At 38.9% G+C, this 20,748-nt stretch overlaps 1 protein-coding gene across 2 annotated transcripts in view; it reads right to left on the bottom strand.

Annotated features, from left to right (window-relative positions):
* Positions 1 to 20,748, bottom strand: part of DNAH7 (dynein axonemal heavy chain 7) — a 243,870-nt gene that overhangs the window by 160,710 nt on the left and 62,412 nt on the right. For both annotated transcript variants that reach the window (XM_042851669.2, XM_005294268.5), the window contains exons 18-21: positions 16,878 to 17,064; positions 9,924 to 10,117; positions 8,450 to 8,648; positions 3,748 to 3,888 (exon numbers count right to left, since the gene is read on the bottom strand). In XM_042851669.2, the coding sequence (XP_042707603.2) occupies positions 3,748 to 3,888; positions 8,450 to 8,648; positions 9,924 to 10,117; positions 16,878 to 17,064 (721 nt within the window). The remainder of the gene's footprint in view (positions 1 to 3,747; positions 3,889 to 8,449; positions 8,649 to 9,923; positions 10,118 to 16,877; positions 17,065 to 20,748) is intronic.

Raw genomic sequence — 20,748 nt, forward strand, 5'->3', positions numbered from 1 at the left:
GTGTGGTAGAAATTGTTGAAATCTTGGTGGAATTCCTCAAAGGAATGCTATGCTGCTTTCAATCCAAACACTCAAGGCTTGACTCAGTACATCTCCAGTCATTTTGAACACAGGAAATTATTTCTCTTCTACAGTTCTGTAATCCCACAACAGTGCAGCTTTCTGGGTAGTGGAATCTTCATATGCATCTATCCAGGTCACAGAGTGCCTGAAAGTGTTCCTTATGCTTTAAGATGGAGCCAGCCTGTGGCTCAGGGGAGGGGTGGAAAAGTGGACCCTTTCCCACCTTTCAGAATCTGAACTTCTTTCCCAGGCAAAGAAAGGGTCCGTGCACTGAAAGCCAGAATAATAGGAATAATTCCTATTACACAGCAACCTGAGTTAGGACTTCACAGGAGTGACTTTTGGATCCTTTCAGGGGGTTTTATCACTCCAGACTAGGTCTATTGCAGGACTTATCCCCTGAGCTGGCTGGATAGAGTCATGCTTATCTTCAGAATTCTCTCCTGAAATGTTCAGAGTCTCTTGATTGGGCTTTTCTGCACAAGAGTCGTGGCTCTGGCCAAACTCAGAGCTCATGTTCTGGCAGTGCTAAGGTCAGTTAGTTGTGAACAAATAGGGTGTAATTTGCCTTCTTTAGGGCCTGTAAGTGCTGCCTCGTATAGGGAATACTGCTTAACTTTAGCCCAGTGTTTGTAGGATAGAATCATAGAATCATAGGACTGGAAGGGACCTCAAGAGGTCATCTAGTCCAGTCCCATGCACTGATGGCAGGACTAAGTATTAACTAGATCATCTCTGACAGGTGTCTAACCTACTCTTAAAAATCTCCAATAATGGAGATTCCACAACCTCCCTACGCAATTTATTGCAGTGCTTAACCACCCTGGCAGTTAGGAAGTTTTTCCTAATGTCCAACCTAAACCTCCCTTGCTGAAATTTAAGCCCATTGCTTCTTGTCCTCAGAGGTTAAGAAGAACAATTTTTCTCTCTCCTCCTCATAACAACCTTTTATGTATTTGAAAACTGTTATCATGTCCCATCTCAGTCTTCTCTTTTCCAGACTGAACAACCCCAATTTTTTCAATCTTCCCTCATAGGTCATGTTTTCTAGACCTTTAATTATTTTTGTTGTTCTTCTCTGGACTTTTTCCAATTTGTCCACATTTTTACTGAAATGTGGCACCCAGAACTGAATACAATTGTCCAGTTGAGACCTAATCAGCACGGAGTAGAGCAGAAAAATTACTTCTAGTGTCTTTCTTACAACACTCCTGCTAATACTTCCCAGAATGATGTTCACTTTTTTTGCAACAGTGTTATACTGTTGATTCATATCTAGCTTGTGGTCCACTATGACCCCCAGATCCCTTTCCGCAGCACTCCTTCCTAGGCAGTCATTTCCCATTTTGTGTGTGTGCAACTAATTGTTCCTTCCTAAGTGGAGTACTTTGAGTTTGTCTTTATTGAACTTCATCCTATTTACTTCAGATCATTTCTCCAGTTTGTCCAGATCATTTTGAATTTTAATCCTATCCTCCCCAAAGCTCTTGCATCCCCTCCCAGCTTGGTATCATCTGCAAACTTTATAAGTGTACTCTCTATGCCATTATCTAAATCATTGATGAAGATATTGAACAGAACTGGACCCAGAACTGATCCCTGCAGGACCCCCCTCATTATGTCCTTCCAGCCTGACTGTGAACCACTGATAACTACTCGCTAGGACCGGTTTTCCAACCAATTATGCATCCACCTTATGATAGCTCCATCTAGGTTGCATTTCCCTAGTTTGTTTATGAGAAGGTCATGCGAGACAGTATCAAAAGCTTTACTAAAGTTAAGACATACCACATCTGCTGCTTCCCCCCCATCCACAACGCTTGTTACCCTGTCAAAGAAACCTATCAGGTTGGTTTGACATGATTTGATCTTGACAAATCCACACTGACTATTACTTATCACCTTATTATCTTCTAGATATTTGCAAATTGATTGCTTAATTATTTGCTCTATTATCTTTCCGGGTACAGAAGTTAAACTGACTGGTCTGTAATTCCCCTGGTTGTCCTTATTTCCCCTTTTATAGATTGGCACTATATTTGCCCTTTTCCAGTTTTCTGGAATCTCTCCCGTCTTCCATGACTTTTCAAAGATAATTGCTAATGGGCTCTGATATATCCTCAGTCAGCTGCTTGAGTATTCTAGGATGCATTTCATCAGGCCCTGGTGACTTGAAGACATCTAACTTGCCGGAGTAATTTTTAACTTGTTCCTTCCCTATTTTAGCCTCTGATCCTACCTCATTTTCATTGGCATTCACTATGTTAGACGTCCAATCACCACCAACCTTCTTGGTGAAAACCGCAATCAATAAGTCATTAAGCACATCTGCCATTTCCACATTTTCTGTTATTATTTTTCCACCCTCATTGAGTAACAGGCCTACCTGTCCTTGGTCTTCCTCTTGCTTCTAATGTATTTGTAGAATATTTTCTTGTTAGCCGTTATGTCTCTAGCTAGTTTGATCTCATTTTGTGCCTTGGCCTTTCTAATTTTGTCTCTACATACTTGTGTTATTTGTTTATATTCATCCTTTGTAATTTGGCCTACTTTCCACTTTTTGTAAGACTCTTATTTTTATTAGATCATTGAAGCTCTGGTTAAGCCAGGGTGGTCTGCCATGACTGAGTGGAGCAAGGGATTCTGGAGACAAGACACTACAGTGGTGGACCCAGGTGGTTGAAACCTGCCAAATACCCAATTCAGGAGGGAAGCAAGAGAAAGAAAGATAATAAGTTGTCATTGCACAAAAATCAATAAAAATTAAAGTTATAAATCAAAATGGTTGGGAGAAATTGAGCCACCAACCTGTTCTATCGCTGGAGTCAGAAAATCTGGTGACCTGAGCTGAAGGTTGGGATTTTGTTCTGGAGCCTTCAAAAACATTAGACCACCTCTGAATTCCACAGAATTCCAATTCTTTAACCCACTAGTGATGTATGAGGAGAGAAGCAACCTTCCCCCCATTGACGGACCCAGGTCACAAGTTCTGATCCAAACTTTCCCAAAGTTGAGGGTAGATCAGATCCACTTTGCTGGTCCAACCTCGTAGTTTGAACAAGTACTAAACACTTTAAGTCAGAGACAAGTAGTGCCAGATCAGAAAGCTATGCCAACAGAAACCGCCTGAGAATCTAGAACATAAAGAACATGAGAGCTGCCATACTGGGTTAGACCATAGTCCATCTTGCCCAGTATCCTGCCACTGACAGTGTCCTGTACCAGAGCTTCAGGGGGAGTGTACAGTATCAGGCAATTTTGGAGTGATCTATCCCTGTCTTCCACCCCCAGCTTTTGGTAATCAGAGATTTAGGGTCACCCTGAGCATGGGATTGCATCCCTGATCATCTTGGCTAATAGCTATTGATGACACATATCTGGCACCTACATGTCACTGAGATATATGTTCAGTTGTTGAAGAATCTCCATTCCAATATAGTTCTAAAGCATCATTACATATCGTAGAGAAGAAATATTTCCTTCGTATTCTCCCAGGGTAAAAATTCAGGTACACCTTTCAAGTGGATATTCAAAAACATAATAATTACATCCCAAATAGATATTTATCCAAATATTTCTGAACTCAACTGGTTTATACAACATGGGCCCAATTCACCACTGTATTACTCCAGTTTTATGTGAGAGTAACTTAAATTGTTCTTATAAGCTTTAACAAATGTTTACCTGTTGGCCATTCCTAATAGATTTTTGTACCTCCGAAGTCCAGAAAATCTGGGATACACAAAGAACTGTCTGTCCAGGCCACTCCCTCACCCAGTTAATACGTAGAGTTCTTGGATAGGCTTCAATTGCATCAGCAATCACCTAGTCATAGGGGGTGGGGAGAGGAAACATAGTGTAGAGTTGAAACACACAGACAGTGTTCGGATCTTGAATAAGTTTAGGTAGGCTCCAATTTTAGATCCAACACAGAACTAAAATTGAAGGGGTAGTTGTGCCTGGACATTTTAATCCCAAACCCGATTCTAAAGAATGAAGAAGTTCAAAGTTGAGGTTCATTTGGACTTATCTCTGTCAGCTTCTTTTCTAATAATGGAATAATGGTCCTGATTCTCCTCTAATTTACACAAGAGTCATCCAACTGAAATCAATGTAGCTGCACTGGAGATCACAGTCAAGGCCAATAGCTTTTTCCTCCCATCAACAAAACTTACAAGCAAAGTTGAGGCCATTTACTGATTAAATCTTTACATTTTTTAGCATTCTGCAAGTGATCTAGAGAAAATGCAATGTTAAATGAAACATTTGAGCTAAAGTCTGTTATTAGTTTTGTAGTTGTAAGTCCCAGTGACATCAATAGAAACTAAACACATAACCAATGGCAGAATTTGGGCCATAGATTTGACAAGCTTAACATTTAGCTCATCTAAATAATATGAACTCAAGTCAATGTAAAAACCAAGCATTACATTCAAAGAACCTCAACAAGCCACAAACAGATTTAAATCTAAGTGAAAAACTGACCTGAAACTTTCAGCTTTAAGTTTGCTTCAAAAAATTGTGTGTTGATACCAAAGAAAATTTCAAAATAATATAAAGCAAAAGACTGGCTAGATGGAATTCTGAGATGACTATATTTAAATTATACAATGAAAAGTCAGTGTGAGAATTACTAATTTTATCCTAAATCTTCTGCAGTTCTTACTCTCTCATGTGAATGCTGACTGTAACAGAGAAAAGTTGGGAACACAGATGTGTCCATCGTAATAAGCCTATACTGCACCCAAAACTGAAAATTTTTGTGAATTAGAAGTGAACAGAATTGTTTAAAAAACAATAAGCTCCCAAATTAAGAATTGATCCTGTGCCCAGATGTACACATGCACATAATCAAAAAATAGAATAGTCTATTATTTGAGGAGACAGCACACTCAATGTTCTTCCACTGAGAAAATGATGAGGTTTGTTAAGATATTCTGATCTACATTACATATTTTCCAAGATCACTCAAGTGGGGTGCAGCCATTCAAAGCAGGTTTTCATCTTATAGAATAGTTACTCGTATATCATCTACAGAAATGGAGAAGTCAATAACAAAATCACAAAAAACAATGTATACAAACTTCCACAAAGTACACTGAAGTAATTGACTCCTTCTGCATATCCATATGTTAGGGATCTGGGAGAAGAAAACTTTGCAAGGTTCCTTCTTGTGGAATTTTTCTTTAAGTGTTCCATTTTGGGTGGAGGTGCAACCTTGCAGATTGGGAAGAAGTTTTGCAGCCAAATCCTGTGAATCTCAAAAATCCACAGGTTGCTAGGTTCATCCACACTTATCCTCTGGGCTTTTGTACTGATTCTATAACCTTCCCTACCCGCCCTACGTTGCTCATACAGCAGGGATCCATTAGAGTTGTGCTGCCAAGGAATCCTTAGCTCGCGTTGCCTCTGGAACACCCTTCAAAAGGAAGATTCCTAGGCCAGAGGGAGAGCTGTGAAAAAGTTAATAGAACCAGCTGCCTTGACTTTACACTAGATTCTCCAGGGGTTATGGACTATGTCCACACTTCCAGCCTCATTGTTTCCACTACAGATTCCTGACCCAGCTGAGGACTCTCCATAGAGGTTTGTTGTAGGCAGGGTTGTGCCACAAGGTGAGTGATTTCCCCTGCTCCATTGGGAAGGAGAGATCAAGGCTGAAAGTCTGCTTCCCTATCAATGCTGCTCAGTTTTGGGGAAGAATCTGGCCAAGAATAAATAGGGAACTGTCAAGCTTCTTTTACACAATCCTGAGATCCAAATGTATCATTTAGCACCAAAAGCAGCAGATAAACTTATGACCCTCCGAGGAGAAATCTCTCGCCATAAAAAATGAATGTATTGCATTCATACATGTATATAGTTTTTTTGGTCTGCAACAGAATATGTCTAGCATTTTTCATTTAATCCGAGAGTAATACATTCTCTATATTAATATACATTAAAACTATTTTTAATTGTATCTGTTTCAGAACACCAGGATAAAGTGAAACTACTCTGTAGCAATCAATAAGACTGCACCTTGGAATACAACGTGAAATTTTAAACACCTCACATTAAGAAAGATATAACAAAAATTGATAAGATCCAGAGAAAGGCAACAAAAATGGCTAGAGGTGTGACAGGATTTGCATATGATGAGAGATTGCAAAGACCAGGATTATCTAGCCTGGAAAAAAGAAGAGTAAAACTGATGGCCACTATTCCAGGGCTCCGGCGGCTATTTAAAGGGCCAGGGCGGTAGAAGCAGGGGAGGCCCGAGCCCTTTAAATAGCCCCCAGAGTCCTGGGGTAGCCCGCGGACTGGAGTTTGCCCAACCGCCCACCCCTTTAGGAACCGGTTCTACACCAGCTTCTAAATTTAGCAACCAGTTCTTGCGAAACGGTGCGAAACGGCTCCAGCTCACCACTGGGCCCGGGCCAGCCCCCATTGGGCACAGGGAGGGAACACCATCCAGCCCTGCTCTGCCCCCAGCTCGCTCCAGCCACAACCCCAGCCCGAGCTTGGGCACTGGCCTCAGTCTAGCCCCTGCCTCAGCTCCCAGGTCCACTCCTGGCCACAGCCCAGTTGCAGCCCCAGCGCCTGGCCCCTGCCTCGGCCCAGCCCCGACCAAGGGCCCGGCTCCCAACTCTGGTTCTGCTTCAAGCTCCTGATTGCAGCACCAGCCTCTCTCACAGCCGCTGCTCCCAGGGGAGGAGGCACGGACAGGTTTGTTACAGGTAAGGGAGGGGGCGATGGAAAAAGTTTGGGGATCACTGATTTAATCTTCGTTGGGATTCAGTCAGACCTACTTCAAGAACAAGGAACACTCAATAAAATTAAAAGATAGTAAATTTAGAATGAATTAAGGAAAGACCTATTTACATGGAATATTAAAAAAAGGAATCCTCACCTCCCTTTGCTATGTGTACTAACAACTTGCAAGTTTCATCTTGCCTTCCACTGAAGTATCAAGCACTGGATACTGCCAGAGGCACAACACCAGGGGGTCACCCAATGAAATTATAGGCAACAGGTTTAACACAAACATAAGGAAGTACTTCTTCACACAACGCATAGTCAGTCTGTGGAACTTGTTGCCAGGGGATGTTGCAAAGGCCAAAAGTATAACTGGGTTCAAAAAAAGACTTAGATAAGTTCATGGAGGATAAATCCATCAGTGGCTATTAGCCAAAATGGTCGGGGTGCAACCCCTCGCTCTGGGTGTCCCTAAACCTTTCACTGCCAGAAGCTGGGACTGGATGAGAGGGGACTGATTCCTTGATAACTGTCCAGTTCTGTTCATTCTCTCTGAAGCATCTGGCACTGGCCACTGTTGGAAGACAGGATAATGGGCTAGATGGACCCAGTATGGTCATTCTTATGTTCTTATAATACCAGACCAAAAAGGACCAATGATTTGATCTAATCTGACAAATCCTTCACAAGGTCCCATCATGTATCATCACCATTTTACAGATGAAACTGAGATGCAGAAAGACTCGTATGACCAAAGTCACACAGGAAATTAACTGAACCTGAATCTCCTGATTTCCAGTCTAGCATCTTAACCAAAAGACCACCTTTCCTCTCCACCTCTTATGTGAAAAAGCAAAACAACAGAATGGAAATTGTTCATTCAAAATCTGGGTTTGCATTATTTTAAAGCTTTGGATGTCTCGGAATGAATCAAAAAGCATTTTGCTCTGCATTTTTAACTGTTGGAGAGACTGGTTTCTCAATAACTAGATTCAGACACTGAAGTATTAAGTATGGAGGAAAGAAACAGCAATACATACAGTTAAGGCTCAAAAAAAATCTGCTAATAACTTACAATATCTTTATCCAATACAAGTTGTACAAACTATCCTAAGTGGCTTACTAATCACTGGGGTCGGGCTGGAGCTCTGAGAGCCCAAGCACAAATGCATAAATTGCAATTAAACAACCCTGAGCCCGAGCCCTGCAAACCTGCCTCAGCTGGCATGGGCCAGGCCCGGGTGTCTAACTGCAATGTGGACAGACCCTTAGCATCTATAGGTCTGGGAATTAGAGACAGGAAATGTCATACCAGTATTTCAGAGCACTCCCGGTAGAACCACCAGACCAGGTCAAAACAAAATTGCCTCCATGTTGCGCTTAAATGCCTCATTTCAGCAAAGCAATTAAGTACGTGTTTAACTGTAAGAATATGGCTAAGTCTCACTGACTTCAAAGCACACTCCTAAGTGCTTTCATGAATCGCGGCCAAGTGAATATAATAATTTTGTACTACATGTGACACACTATGGTATTTCTACACTGGATTACTTTGCTTGATTGTTCCATCAGGAATGTATCAGGAATGGTACAGACTGCATTGTCATGTTTTATTGTACACAGAATAAAACAGAATATATTTTATTACCTTGTGGATAGAATTTATCATAGCTGCCTCCAACTCAACAAGCCACTTTTCAACTTGACCTCTAGCTTTAGATGTTGAGATTGTGTCTATGAGTTCCACAACCTCTCCTTCACTACTCTTAATATGTGTAATGTCTAAAACTTCAGTAAACTCAACACTTGCAATTCCTTCAAAACACTTTTTCAAGTGAGGGTTGACCCTGCAGAAAACAAAACAAAACATACAGAATTTAAGACTACATAAATAACCAAACTTTACTTTAAAACTCAGCCAAACTATTTTCCATCAATACTATAAAAGAAAAAAGGAATGTGCTTCTTAAAGGTATTTTTGAGGAATTTACTTTAGAAAAACATTTTTAACCTTCCAATTGTCAAAGATTTACACACACACATACGTACATTTAAAGATTTACACACACACACACACACACACACACAATGTTTTTAAAGAACAATTTACATTTTTTTAACATTGTTCAGGTCCTCAGCAATTCAAACATTGTTAAGGCTCAGGCACAACTGGTGTAAGTGTTGATCTTCCTATATAATCTAAAACCGTTTTTGAGTTATACATTCCATGCAAATAGTTACATTAAAACAACACTGCAAGTGAAGCGATCAAACAAGTTGCAAGTGAAGTGATTAAATGCAACCTTAATTCTGCTCCTTGTGCATATAAATTACAATAAAGTCTTTCATTACATGATAGGATATTTCTTTCTTTATTTTTTGTTCCCACAAAGTCCCCTGTCTCATTCATTGCACAGTATGTACATTTCTGAGTGAATGAGTCAGTTGTTCAACCTTCATTTTTATCCTCACTGTTCAGTGAACAGTCTTCTGGTGCATTCACTGTACACTGCGTGAGAAACTCCAATGCTCTACCCACAACTGATTATCACCTTACTTAACAAGTATTTTCATTTGCTTCAGTGGAACTACTTGTGGGGTAAGTGAGAGTTTCACAATCTTGCCATGAATGAGGCAGTAGTCCTACAAAGTATGAAATCCATTATTAACATACAGTTTAAGATGTGCAGAGGGCATTTGCAGACCTTTGCATTGGGGTGAACTGTACCCAAAACTCCAATGCTTAGTGTCATCAGAGGTCTCCCAGTCTCTACATCAAGCTCAGTCCTCCATAGGTAATAGCAGGAATGCAATGCTTTTTTTCTAACTTAGCTTTCAGTCTCTACCTTGACTCTCACTTTACTGAATTTCTCTAGTGTGCAACCAGGATGAACAGTTTGGCAAAACATATTGAATTTAATTAATACATATTTTAAAAGTAATCACTTTTGGTTTGGATACTTCCTTGATAACTCAAGGCCTGTTCTTGTAGTTACTTCAGATGCATAAGTCTCAATGAATAAAATGAGAGTTCTATGAATGGAGCAGCTACAGGATCACTCTAAACTACTCTTAAGATGCATGTATTAGGAGCCTCACACATATATCAAATATTACTGTACCGTGTAGGATCTTTGGTCTCTGAAAGGATCTCAAGGAGTTCATCGTTAGATAAGAAAAAAAATCTGGGGAAGTAAAGGCGCTTCTTTTCTAAGTATTCATTAAGTCCCTTAAGAATTAGTTCCAGCAATTCATTGCACTTCTTTAGCTTTTCCAACATCTTGTCTATCATCACCACTGTCAGAACATGTTTGTCCTGAAAAACAAAATGAAATTATTCCACTCAGAAAAGGTTGATGTCATACTGAGTAGTTTGCCACTCTGACATAGGAAGAAAAATCTGGAACAAAGTTACCTTTGAAGTCCTCTCTATTTTGTTTGAAATTTTGCTTTAACCGATAGCATTATCTAGTGCATATTTTATTATACGTGTTTTATGTTAATCTTCTTTAATATCTGATTTTTTGAAGGTATTAAAGTGAATTTTTGAATCATCCAATTACTATATGAAAATACAATCCAAAACATAGGATCCAATCCTAAACTGATCTACAGTGCCATAGTTTCATTGACTTCAATGTAGCTACATATATTCACACCAGCTGGGGATCTGGCCCATAATCTGTAGTCAGCCTATACAATTCACTAACATAGAAAATCAAACAGATGGCATTAGATGGATTTTTTAAGAAAAGCCTCTGGATAATTTTATGATCAACTACTGTACATTGATCATTACACTTTGTCACACTCTGTACCTCAAAGTCGCATCCTGGAACCCTCATATTCACCATGGCGATATGATTATTATATGTTTTGTACAAAATATATCTTGTGAGGTATCATTTTAAAAGTCTTGATCTGTTGGATTGCATGTGCTATCATTGTTTGTGAAGTTATGAAGCATTGCTATGTACGTTACTGAAATATGTTGTGAGGTTGAGAGATGCTCACAGACAAACTTTCAAAAAAGTACCAGCCAGATGTGCTGATGGACCATTAAAGGGAATCCACTCTCCCATCCCAGAGACTTCTCAAAGAGAGCACGTATGCAAGAGAGACTGTTTGACCAATGGGAACTGCCTGATCCCCACATCCCAGCAAAGATCTTTCCAGCAAGCTGGAAGAGAATATAAAAGAGGGGAAATGACATCATCACTTGGCCTCTCTCCACCCTCAACTCAACACCTGGAAGAATGTCTGGAGAACAAAGACTTTGAACTGCGGAAGGGTGGTCCCATGCTGGAAAAGAGTCCCAGCCTGTGTATTGAGGATCTGTAACCTGCTTGTACCATCTGTCAGGGTGAGACACTGCTTGATTCAAATCCAATTTAGTTTGTAGAACGAATTTATTTTTATTTTTTAAGTAACCAACTTTGATCTCTATGCTTGCTACTTATAGTCACTTAAAATCCATCTTTCTATAGTTAATAAATCTGTTTTATATTTTACCTAAAACAGTGTGTTTTGGTTGAAGTGCTTGGGAAATCTCAGCTCAGTTTACAAAGGCTAGTCAATGTGTGTCCATTCCACATTGAGCAAATAGTGAACTGGATAATGAACTTATACTGGCCAGCCTTCTGGCCAGTGCAAGACAGTAAAATTCTGGGTTGCAAGGCTAGGGAGCTGGGAAGAATTGGCTGGAGCCTCTATTGTTGGTTCATGAGTGGCTGGGAGAGCATTCGGGTAAAACAGTTGAATGTGTCCCTGCCTGTGGATGTCTGTGTAAGTGCAGTGCCTATCATAGCTTGACAACAGCATTACAGTGTGAGAGGGATATCCCAGGCTGGTGGGACAGAGGATTCAGCAGTCCCACAGTCCAGATTGCACTCTGGAGATCCCATCACACCCTTTCTAAGGCGGTAATCAAATCAAATGGGTTTACAGCATCAATAGATTTCTGCACAGGTCAGAATTCCTTTTATCCCTTGTGTAAAACATTACATACACTCTGTCAGAAATACTGAGATGGGGAAGTTATGGGTGGCAGGCGTTTTCCTACCTGTGAAGGGTCAATATGGTTAGATGTCAGAGTTAGAATACCAGACTTGATCACCCATTACTAAATATTAAAGGGTGCTGTTGCTTTTTAAAATATAAAACAAAGGGAAATATTATAGGGCTTTTTCACATTCCAACGTGAACTGGATTTCTTATTATATTTTTGTTCTGTTTAGAAGATAAAATAATTCATGTCAGGAATTTTATTGAGCCCTTTCTAAATTAATCCAGAATTTCAGCAAACAAAATTAATTCAAATGCTTAGTAGAGCTACTGTAATTATCTAAGTGAGTTATCTAATTTACCATAAATGAAAGAAAATGAGAGGTTTTGCAGACTTGTTAGTTCTAATGAATGTCATACTAATTGCAGAGAATGTGAAGTTGCTTGTGCATCAAGATCTATCTTTTAATAGGTCTTATGGTCAATGTATAAGCCAAAATAATACTCACCAAATACCAGTCTTTAAAAGCAAATTAAAAATCTAAATAAAAAGCGTTAAAATTATCCCATTCCAGTTAGCAATTATTTTGACCAGACATTTGAGTACTTGCAGTCGACCTACCTATGAAACACCGAATTAGTTGGTTATCTAGTTGATTTTGTTAGAAAGCACACATGCCTAATACCTGATTATAATGTTCCCTTGTAAATGAAGTATACTTTACATGAGCAAAAAAACAAAGGCAAAAAAAAAAAAACCCTGAAATTACTTGGCATTCTGTTAGTTGCACCTTTAATTATATCAAACCAGAACACAATCTGAATTAAATAACTATTCATGCTTTTCAACCATATAAAGATAAACTGAGCTGTCAAAATTCAGACATAACAAATAATTGGTTTTATAAGACAGCATTTAAAAGTGCATATTTAAGTACACTCTATAAACTGTCAAAGAATAAAGTCTTTGGTTTCCTTTCTAAGTACGTACATCATCAGCAATTTTTCTGAGTACAATTGATCTTGCAATTCAAAGCTGAATGTTGCCAAATGTGAGAAGGGGGAATCTTCCCTGGTTATGCTTAGATTCTTTTCATATGTGAAAAAGAGGTAAGACAAAAATAAACATTTCAACTTTCAACATGGATTTCCTATCTACAGTTCTGGGGAAGCATAAATGAAAATGCCATTGTTCTTTCACATTCAAAACATCAGTGTCACTTGTTTGTAGGGTGACCAGATAGCAAGTGTGAAAAATCGAGATGGGGGGTGGGGGTAATAGGAGCCTATATCAGAAAAAGACCCAAAAATCAGGACGATCCCTATAAAATCGGGACATCTGGTCACCCTACTTGTTTGATCACTTGCAGGAAAAGAAACTGTATTACAAACATAGTGGTTCAGCTAAACTAAGTGTATCTAAAGAGACCTGTTACAATAATCATATACCAGCAACTGTAGTTCCTATAAATTACTTTTAATTAAGGCTACATTTTAGTCATGGGTATTTTTAGTAAAAGTCATGGACAGGTCAGTAAACAAAAACTCACAGGCCCGTGACCAGTCCATGACTTTTACTAAAAATTTCCATGACTAAAACTGTGCGGGGAAACTAGGGGGGATGCCGCAGGTGCTGGGGAGGGGGGCACAGCCCTGGAGAAGCACCATTGGTGCTGGGGAGAGGGGAGGGAGTCCTTGGGGGGAGAGTCACGGCCCAGGGGGGGCACCGCAATGCTGGGGAGGGAGGCGCGGCCCGAGGAAGCACCACGGGTGCTGGAGAGGGAGGCGCAGGTGCTGGGGGCGGGAGTCATGGCCCAGGTGGCATGCGGGTGCGGGGGGTTTGGGGCAGGCTCCCTACCCAGCTCCTGGGAAGCGGCGGCCCCAGCTCCCTAGCTCCACATGCTCCCTCGCTCTGCCCCAAGCCCCGGTTCTGCAGCCCTAATTGGCTGCATGTGGGGTTAAGGGAGAAGAGTTCTCCCCCCCCCCACAGGTAAACAGCGGCTCCAATCCCAAACCATGAGCCCCCCCCCCCAAACGCTTACTGCTGGGGGGGCGGGATGTCCTGAGACTGCACCAGCAGCAGTCAGTGCGACTGATCCAGGAGCTGCCTGAGTTGCTCAGGTGGCTTCTGGGCCAGCCACACGGAGCTGCTGCAGAAGTCATGAGGTCACGGAAAGTCATGGAATCTGTGACTTCCGTGACCTCCGTGACAAACACAGAGCCTTACTTTTAATCTACCACAGACTTTTGTCTCAGATGTTTTAGCAAAATCTTGAATTTCTTCCACACTAAAAATTAACACTCCGCTTTTCTAGTTATCTAATTTATGAAAAGTAGAAATTAAATCACAAAGTAATTTCACTCTCATATGTCTTGCTTTAAAAAAAGATATGTTAAAGATACATAATCTATAATTATTCAAATTTGTGATGAAAACTGAGGCAAGTAAAAAAAAGCAGTTGTATTACCTCTCACATCAATTGTAAAGCACAATGGCATCTAAAGGCAAAAAAGCAAGGAGCAGAGTCAAGTTTTGTGATTTAGGAAGAAACAGTCATATTCATGGTGGAAGTGCCATCTTCTAAACCATAAAATCACGACACTATATTTCTGGACACAGAGTGCCATCTTCTGGGAAAATATTCCTTTCTGTTTATGACAGTGACACTTCAGAGAGGTTTGAATATTGAGTACTACAATGGGTTATCACAGCACTCTGAAAAAAATACTAAATATAAATGGATGAGTCTGATTCTTGTCATTGTAAAATATATTGCATTCCAATAGTTATTTATATTTGGTTCCCACCCTAGAACTAGAAATTGCATATGCCATCAAAATAGTAATTTCCCATAGAATTACAGGACTGGAAGGAACCTCAAAAGGTCACTTAGTCCAGTCCTCTGCACTCAAGGCAGGACTAAGTATTATCTAGACCATCCCTGACAGGCACTTGTCTAATAGAATTATAGGACTGGAAGGGACTTTTAAAATTGGATTTTTAAGACCAGGTTAGACAAACACCTGTCAGGGATGGTCTAGATAATACTTAGTCATGCCATGAGTGCAGGGGACTGGACTAGATGACCTTTGCAGGTCCCTTCCAACTCTACAATTCTATGATTCCACAACCTCCCTAGGCAATTTATTCTAGTGCTTAACCACCCTGGCAGTTAGGAAGTTTTTCCTAATGTCCAACCTAAACCACACTTGCTACCATTTAAACCCATTGCTTCTTGTCCTATCCTCAGAGGTTAAGAAGAACAATTTACCTCCTCATTCTTGTAACAACCTTTTATCTATTTGAAAACTGTTATGTCCCCACACAGTCTTCTCATCTCCAGAGTAAACAAACCCAATTTTTTCAATCTTCCCTCATAGGTCATGTTTTCTAGACCTTTAATCCTTTTTGTTGTTCTTCTCTGGACTCTCTCCAATTTGTCCACGTCTTTCCTGAAATGTGGTGCCCAGTACTGGACACAATACTCCAGTTGAGGCCTAATCAGCATTGAAACACTTCTTGTGTCTCGCTTACAGCACTCCTGCTAATACATCCTAGAATGATATTTTCTTTTTTTTCAACAGTGTGATACTGTTGACTCATATTTAGCTTGAGATCCACTATCCCCCAGATCCCTTTTCGCAGTACTCCTTCCTTGGCAGTCATTTCCCATTTTGTATGTGTGCAACTGATTGTTCCTTCCTAAGTGGAGTACATTGAGTTTGTCCTTATTGAATTTCATCCTATTTACTTTAGACCATTTGTCCAGTTTGTCCCATTACTTCAGTCATGGGGGGAAATGAGGGGTGTTAACGTGTCACTTCACTATGAATGGTCCCTTGAAATGTGTTAACTTCTTATGCTAAACAATCTGATCCATCTTGTATTTCCAAAACCTGAAGAAGAGCCTTGGGTAAGCTTAAAAGCTTGTCTCTGTTACCAACAGAAGTTGGTCCAATAAAAGATATTACCTCAACTCCTTCCCCCCCCGTCTCTCTATATACTCGATTTTTTGACATTTGTATACCTTATCAATATAAAATAAGTTAAATTTAATGAAAAGATGGCAGCATGTGAGAGCATGATAATGAAAATTTGTAAGGATGCTAATATTCTGAACAGTGTTCATATTGGGAATAACTTCAGAAGTTGAATGACTGCCAATTCAGAAAAGAGAAATATATCCCAAATAGAATTGCTGGGAAACTCAGAAAATGCTTCATTTTGTATATCATACTGCAAATGCTCCTCCCAACCTGTTGCTCAGAAAACAATCATTGGAGTTTGTGTATCCCTAAATTTTATATATATATCCTGAAAAAAGCACAGATCGAAATATTTTTTCGATAAACAAAGGTTTTGTCCAGGTAAAAATGAAACTTCACACTTTCACCTCCAAGCAGTAATTTCACATTCAGCACAATTTTAATGGAAAGGAATGGACATTCGTACATCTTTAAAAGATTCGACAATACAATGAATTTTTTACAGTCTACAAAGTCAGGTGGAAAACAAGCTTTGGCAATGTCCCCATACCACAGAAATGATTAAGGCTGAATGCAGATTTCTCTTTTATTTTATTATTTATTTCCTCACAGGTAACTGGTTATTTCCCTGATGTACCAAGTTCATAAAGCATGTATTTCCTTGTTGAGCTACAGGGGAGCTAACATAGAATATCTGATGCAGATTTAACATCTGGGGTTTTAGAGATAGGGATATCTCTCCTGTTCATTATGTGAGTAGATAAAACCCTTTAAAATGAGCAAATGCACAATTTCAGTAAACACTTAGGAATATTATAGCAGTCAGTCTTTTAGTGCTGAAAGAAGTGAATTGTTTTTATATTATTTTGCTTTACATACTGTTTAAATTGTTTAATTTTACTTGTTGATATACTGTCCTTCTAGGTAGCTGAAATAGGTTTGACAACAAACATTAACAACAACAACAACAGACTCAGGAAAAGAGTTAGTATGAAACATACAGAACACATTTTTATCTCACCAGAAGTAATTTTCTGATACACACTACAAACACACCCACTTTTTCTTAAGAGAGTTGTCCTTACCTGTAAAACAGATTTCATTAGATCTTTCCAGGTTTTATCCACAGCGGTGAATCGCCTACCTTCCTCGGGCATCTGTGCCATAATGTCAGGAGAACTGAAAATTGGCTCCAAATACAGCCAAGTAGCTTGAACCTTCAGCCATTCATCAAGGATTTCCTGTACCAACAACAGCTTTCCTTCCCATTCCCTACAAAACAGAAAGCATCGATTCATGCATTGTATTAATACTAACAATAAATCTTTTTACTTATAATGTTAAGATCTAAGACTTTTTTACAAGACACATACAAATTACAATCACTGAGGACCAGGAACTGGACAACATAAATAATAACTTCAATTTATAAAGTACTTTCCAACATTATCAGTTTTTCTTCATATTGTTTTCCAAAAGTACAATAGCTTTTTTTAACACAGATCCTTATTCCTCAGTTCCCTACAATGCCTTTGCAGGCAGACTGGGAAGTAAGAAATATATGCAACCCTTAAATGAAGGATGCCATCTTTGGTCAAAATGGGTAAATAAATACTGAACTACAGTTTCCAACAATTAATTATTTGTGACATGGATCCTAAACATGGGCCCCAAAACTGATGAAACTGAAATAACTCAAATAGCGTAGTTTGGCTTCTAAGGACTTGATCCAAAGCCATTGAAATCCATTGGAATATTTCCATTGATCTGAATGAGTTTTTGATCAGATCCTGAATGCGGATCTATGTACTTTCAGGAACGTTACCTTGAACAGAACTCACAGTTTAATCATGTGCTATTATATTTACAATAAGGAATAATGTACCCCACAACACACACACAACTGTATATAGTCTGCAAGTCCACCAAAAGTTTTTTTCTGTCCATATCATAAATCATTAGAGAACGAGAACTCAAATACTGGTAATATCACTGAAACCCTATAATGGAAAAACAACCTTAATCTATGTACAGAATATTTTGGACGTGATCTGGAGCCTTTGCTCATGTGAGTGACGCATTGACTTCACTGGAACTACTCACATAACAAAGCTACAGGAATTCATAGATCTCATAGATTTTAAGGTTACACGGGAACATTCTGTTCATCTAGCTTTCATTACATAGCCACAAAATTTCAAATAGTGATTTCTGCATCTAACCCTGCAACTTGTGGTTGAACAAGATAGTTTCTTTTAGAAAGACATTAAAAGTCTTCATTAAAAGAGTGGTGGAGAATTTACCACAACCTTTGGTAATCTGTTCCAATAGTTAATTAGCCTCACTGAAAATTTTTTATTTTATTTCTACTTTGAACTTTGCTGACTTCAATTTCCAGCCACTGAATGTTGCATGCCTTTGTCTGCTAATGAGACCGTTAATATTAGATATCTTCTCCCTTTGTAGTACATATTGATCATAGTTAAATTCTTTTTAAATTTTCTCTCTGATAAACTAAAAAGATTTGAGCTCTTTTAGTCTCTCATTATATAGCATGTTTTCCAGACCACAGGTCATCTTTTAGCTCTTCTCTGAACTCTTCTCAATTTTTCAATAACCTTCTTAAAATGCTGAAACTAAAATTAGGTACAAAATTTCAGTAGTCATCTCACCAGTGCCATAGGAGATAATATTACTACTAGGGCTGGTCAAAACTCAAAATTTCCATTTTGTGGGAAATTTTGACTTTTCAAACTTTGTTTTCATTTCAAATCAAAACAAAAGCAAAATAGTATCAACATTTTCCACAAAATGAAAATTTAAAAAATGCGTTTCCAAAATTTTATTGTAGACAAAATTTGATGTTTTGTTTTAAATGCTTTTTTTTAAATTTATTTTATTTGTTATTATATTTACATTATTTCATGATGCCTGCAGTAGTAGTGTATAATATGACAGTTCATATCATGTCATATTGATATAACAGCCAAAATATTATTTTAGTTTAGTATTTAAAAATACATTAAGAGCAACTGTTACTTAGTACAGATTGAAACATCTTGCCTTATTTTCTAGATCAAAATGTCTCCTGTTTGTGTTGTAATTAAACAGTTTACCACTAACACAAAGCAGAATGTTTTTAAAAAAATAAAATGTAAGAGTAAAATACGTTGACAATTTCTTATCATATGATCACTTGACATAACATGTCAGATTATGCACAACTACTTCTGACATGTCATGAAATAATGTAAACATAAGTAGAAATAAAAACAGAATAAAAAATTGGGGAAAATGTTTCAAAATATAATTTTCTAAACAAAAAAGCTTCTGTTTATAAAATATTTGTTTTAATGGGAAATTTCATCAGAATCAATATCATTTCATAAACAAAAATCCTTTTTGTCACACTGCATTTTGCGAGGGTAAACTGTTTTGACAAAAAATTTCTGACCAAATCTAATTACCACTTGCTTGATATTCCTGTTTCTCTGACATAAGAGAGGGGAACACAAATGGTACTAATACCCTGCCCTATATTTTGTGGGACCCTATGTAAAAGGACATAAGTTTCTTCTTTCATCCTATACCACTGGCAGCTTTCTGCCTGCATATGACCTCGCCACCCTCCAAAGGCTGTGATAACCTCCTAGTTCACCTACTCCAGTAACTTCTCCATCCAGAAGGCGGAGACAAAAATGGAATTTTGCAAGTAAGAAGTCAGGGAGAGCAGTTAAATAATTCAGTCTATCACCGTTTGCTGCCACCATCATCAGACAGAACTGCAGGAGGGAATCTGGGATTGTGCTCTGACAAGTGAGCCAGAGTTATAAATTCCACAATTTCCAGCAATTTCCACAAACAGCTGAGACCCCCTTTTTAGCAATAAAAACCATCAGTGCCTGTGTCCAAGTCTTGGATCATCTTCCAGGCGCTGAAATCACATTGGCAAGCTTATGGTACACCCAGATGAGTGCCTCTCTTTTAATTAGTTCTGATATGTTATCCACTCCGGTGACTTTATTGTTTCTCAGTGTTTCAGTGTTGGCCCACATCCTCAACTTCTTCAATCAGGATAAGTCAACTTCTCCAGTAGATTTCCTCTGCCTCTTACACTTTCAGCTTAGAATTTGTTTGTTCATATTGTATAGTTCTCAGCAATACCTGCCACAAGTGCTGGATGAAACATTATAAACCTTTCAAAAGAGTTTTGATGGTTTGGAAGGACTTCCTACTGGCATTTGCTGCACAAGAGTTCTGTATATCTATGCCCTGTCGTTCAAGTCACTCTTCTTTTACCACTTTAATCAGTGCATCAATTTCTTTCGTTATACAGGAATATCACTCTCTTGCAATTTCATCCATCTTCCTTTGTGCTCTTAGCTTCCTTCGTTGACCACACAACTCAATAATTATCTCCGTGATCCAAGGTTTCTTCTGTAGGATCTGTTTCCCCAGGAGTTTATTCACAGTCTATAATGCAGAAGATGATGTTGTGCTCTGTCTGATCTACACTACCTGTGCAGAGGTTAGCAGTTTGAACAAAAGCTGCGATCATCTTCCTAAATTCTATTTGTGTTTCACGGATTTTCTGTTTGTCAACATCATAGCAGACTCTGAGGGTACTTGCTAGTTATTCCTTGCTTCACAGTTTGATCTTTATGTTGGCTATAACTAGATTCTGATTAAATCCTTGGTCAGCCTTCTTGAAGGACTGAGTCCCCATCACACTAAAACACTATCTCTTCAAGACCATGATGAAGTCTGCAAAACCAGAATGTCAAAGTCCTTTGCCTTCACAGTTTGTGCTTGAACAAGGTATTCATTAATACTATGTAATTTCCAGTCACAAATTGCATGAGCCACTGTTTGTCTTGCCATACCCCAATCTCCAACACAGCTGCAGCATTCTGGGTAATTCTTAGGACCAATACTGTATGTACTTTTTGATATATG

The sequence above is a fragment of the Chrysemys picta genome, chromosome 11 (genome assembly GCF_011386835.1).
Source record: "Chrysemys picta bellii isolate R12L10 chromosome 11, ASM1138683v2, whole genome shotgun sequence".
Lineage (NCBI taxonomy): Eukaryota > Metazoa > Chordata > Testudines > Emydidae > Chrysemys > Chrysemys picta.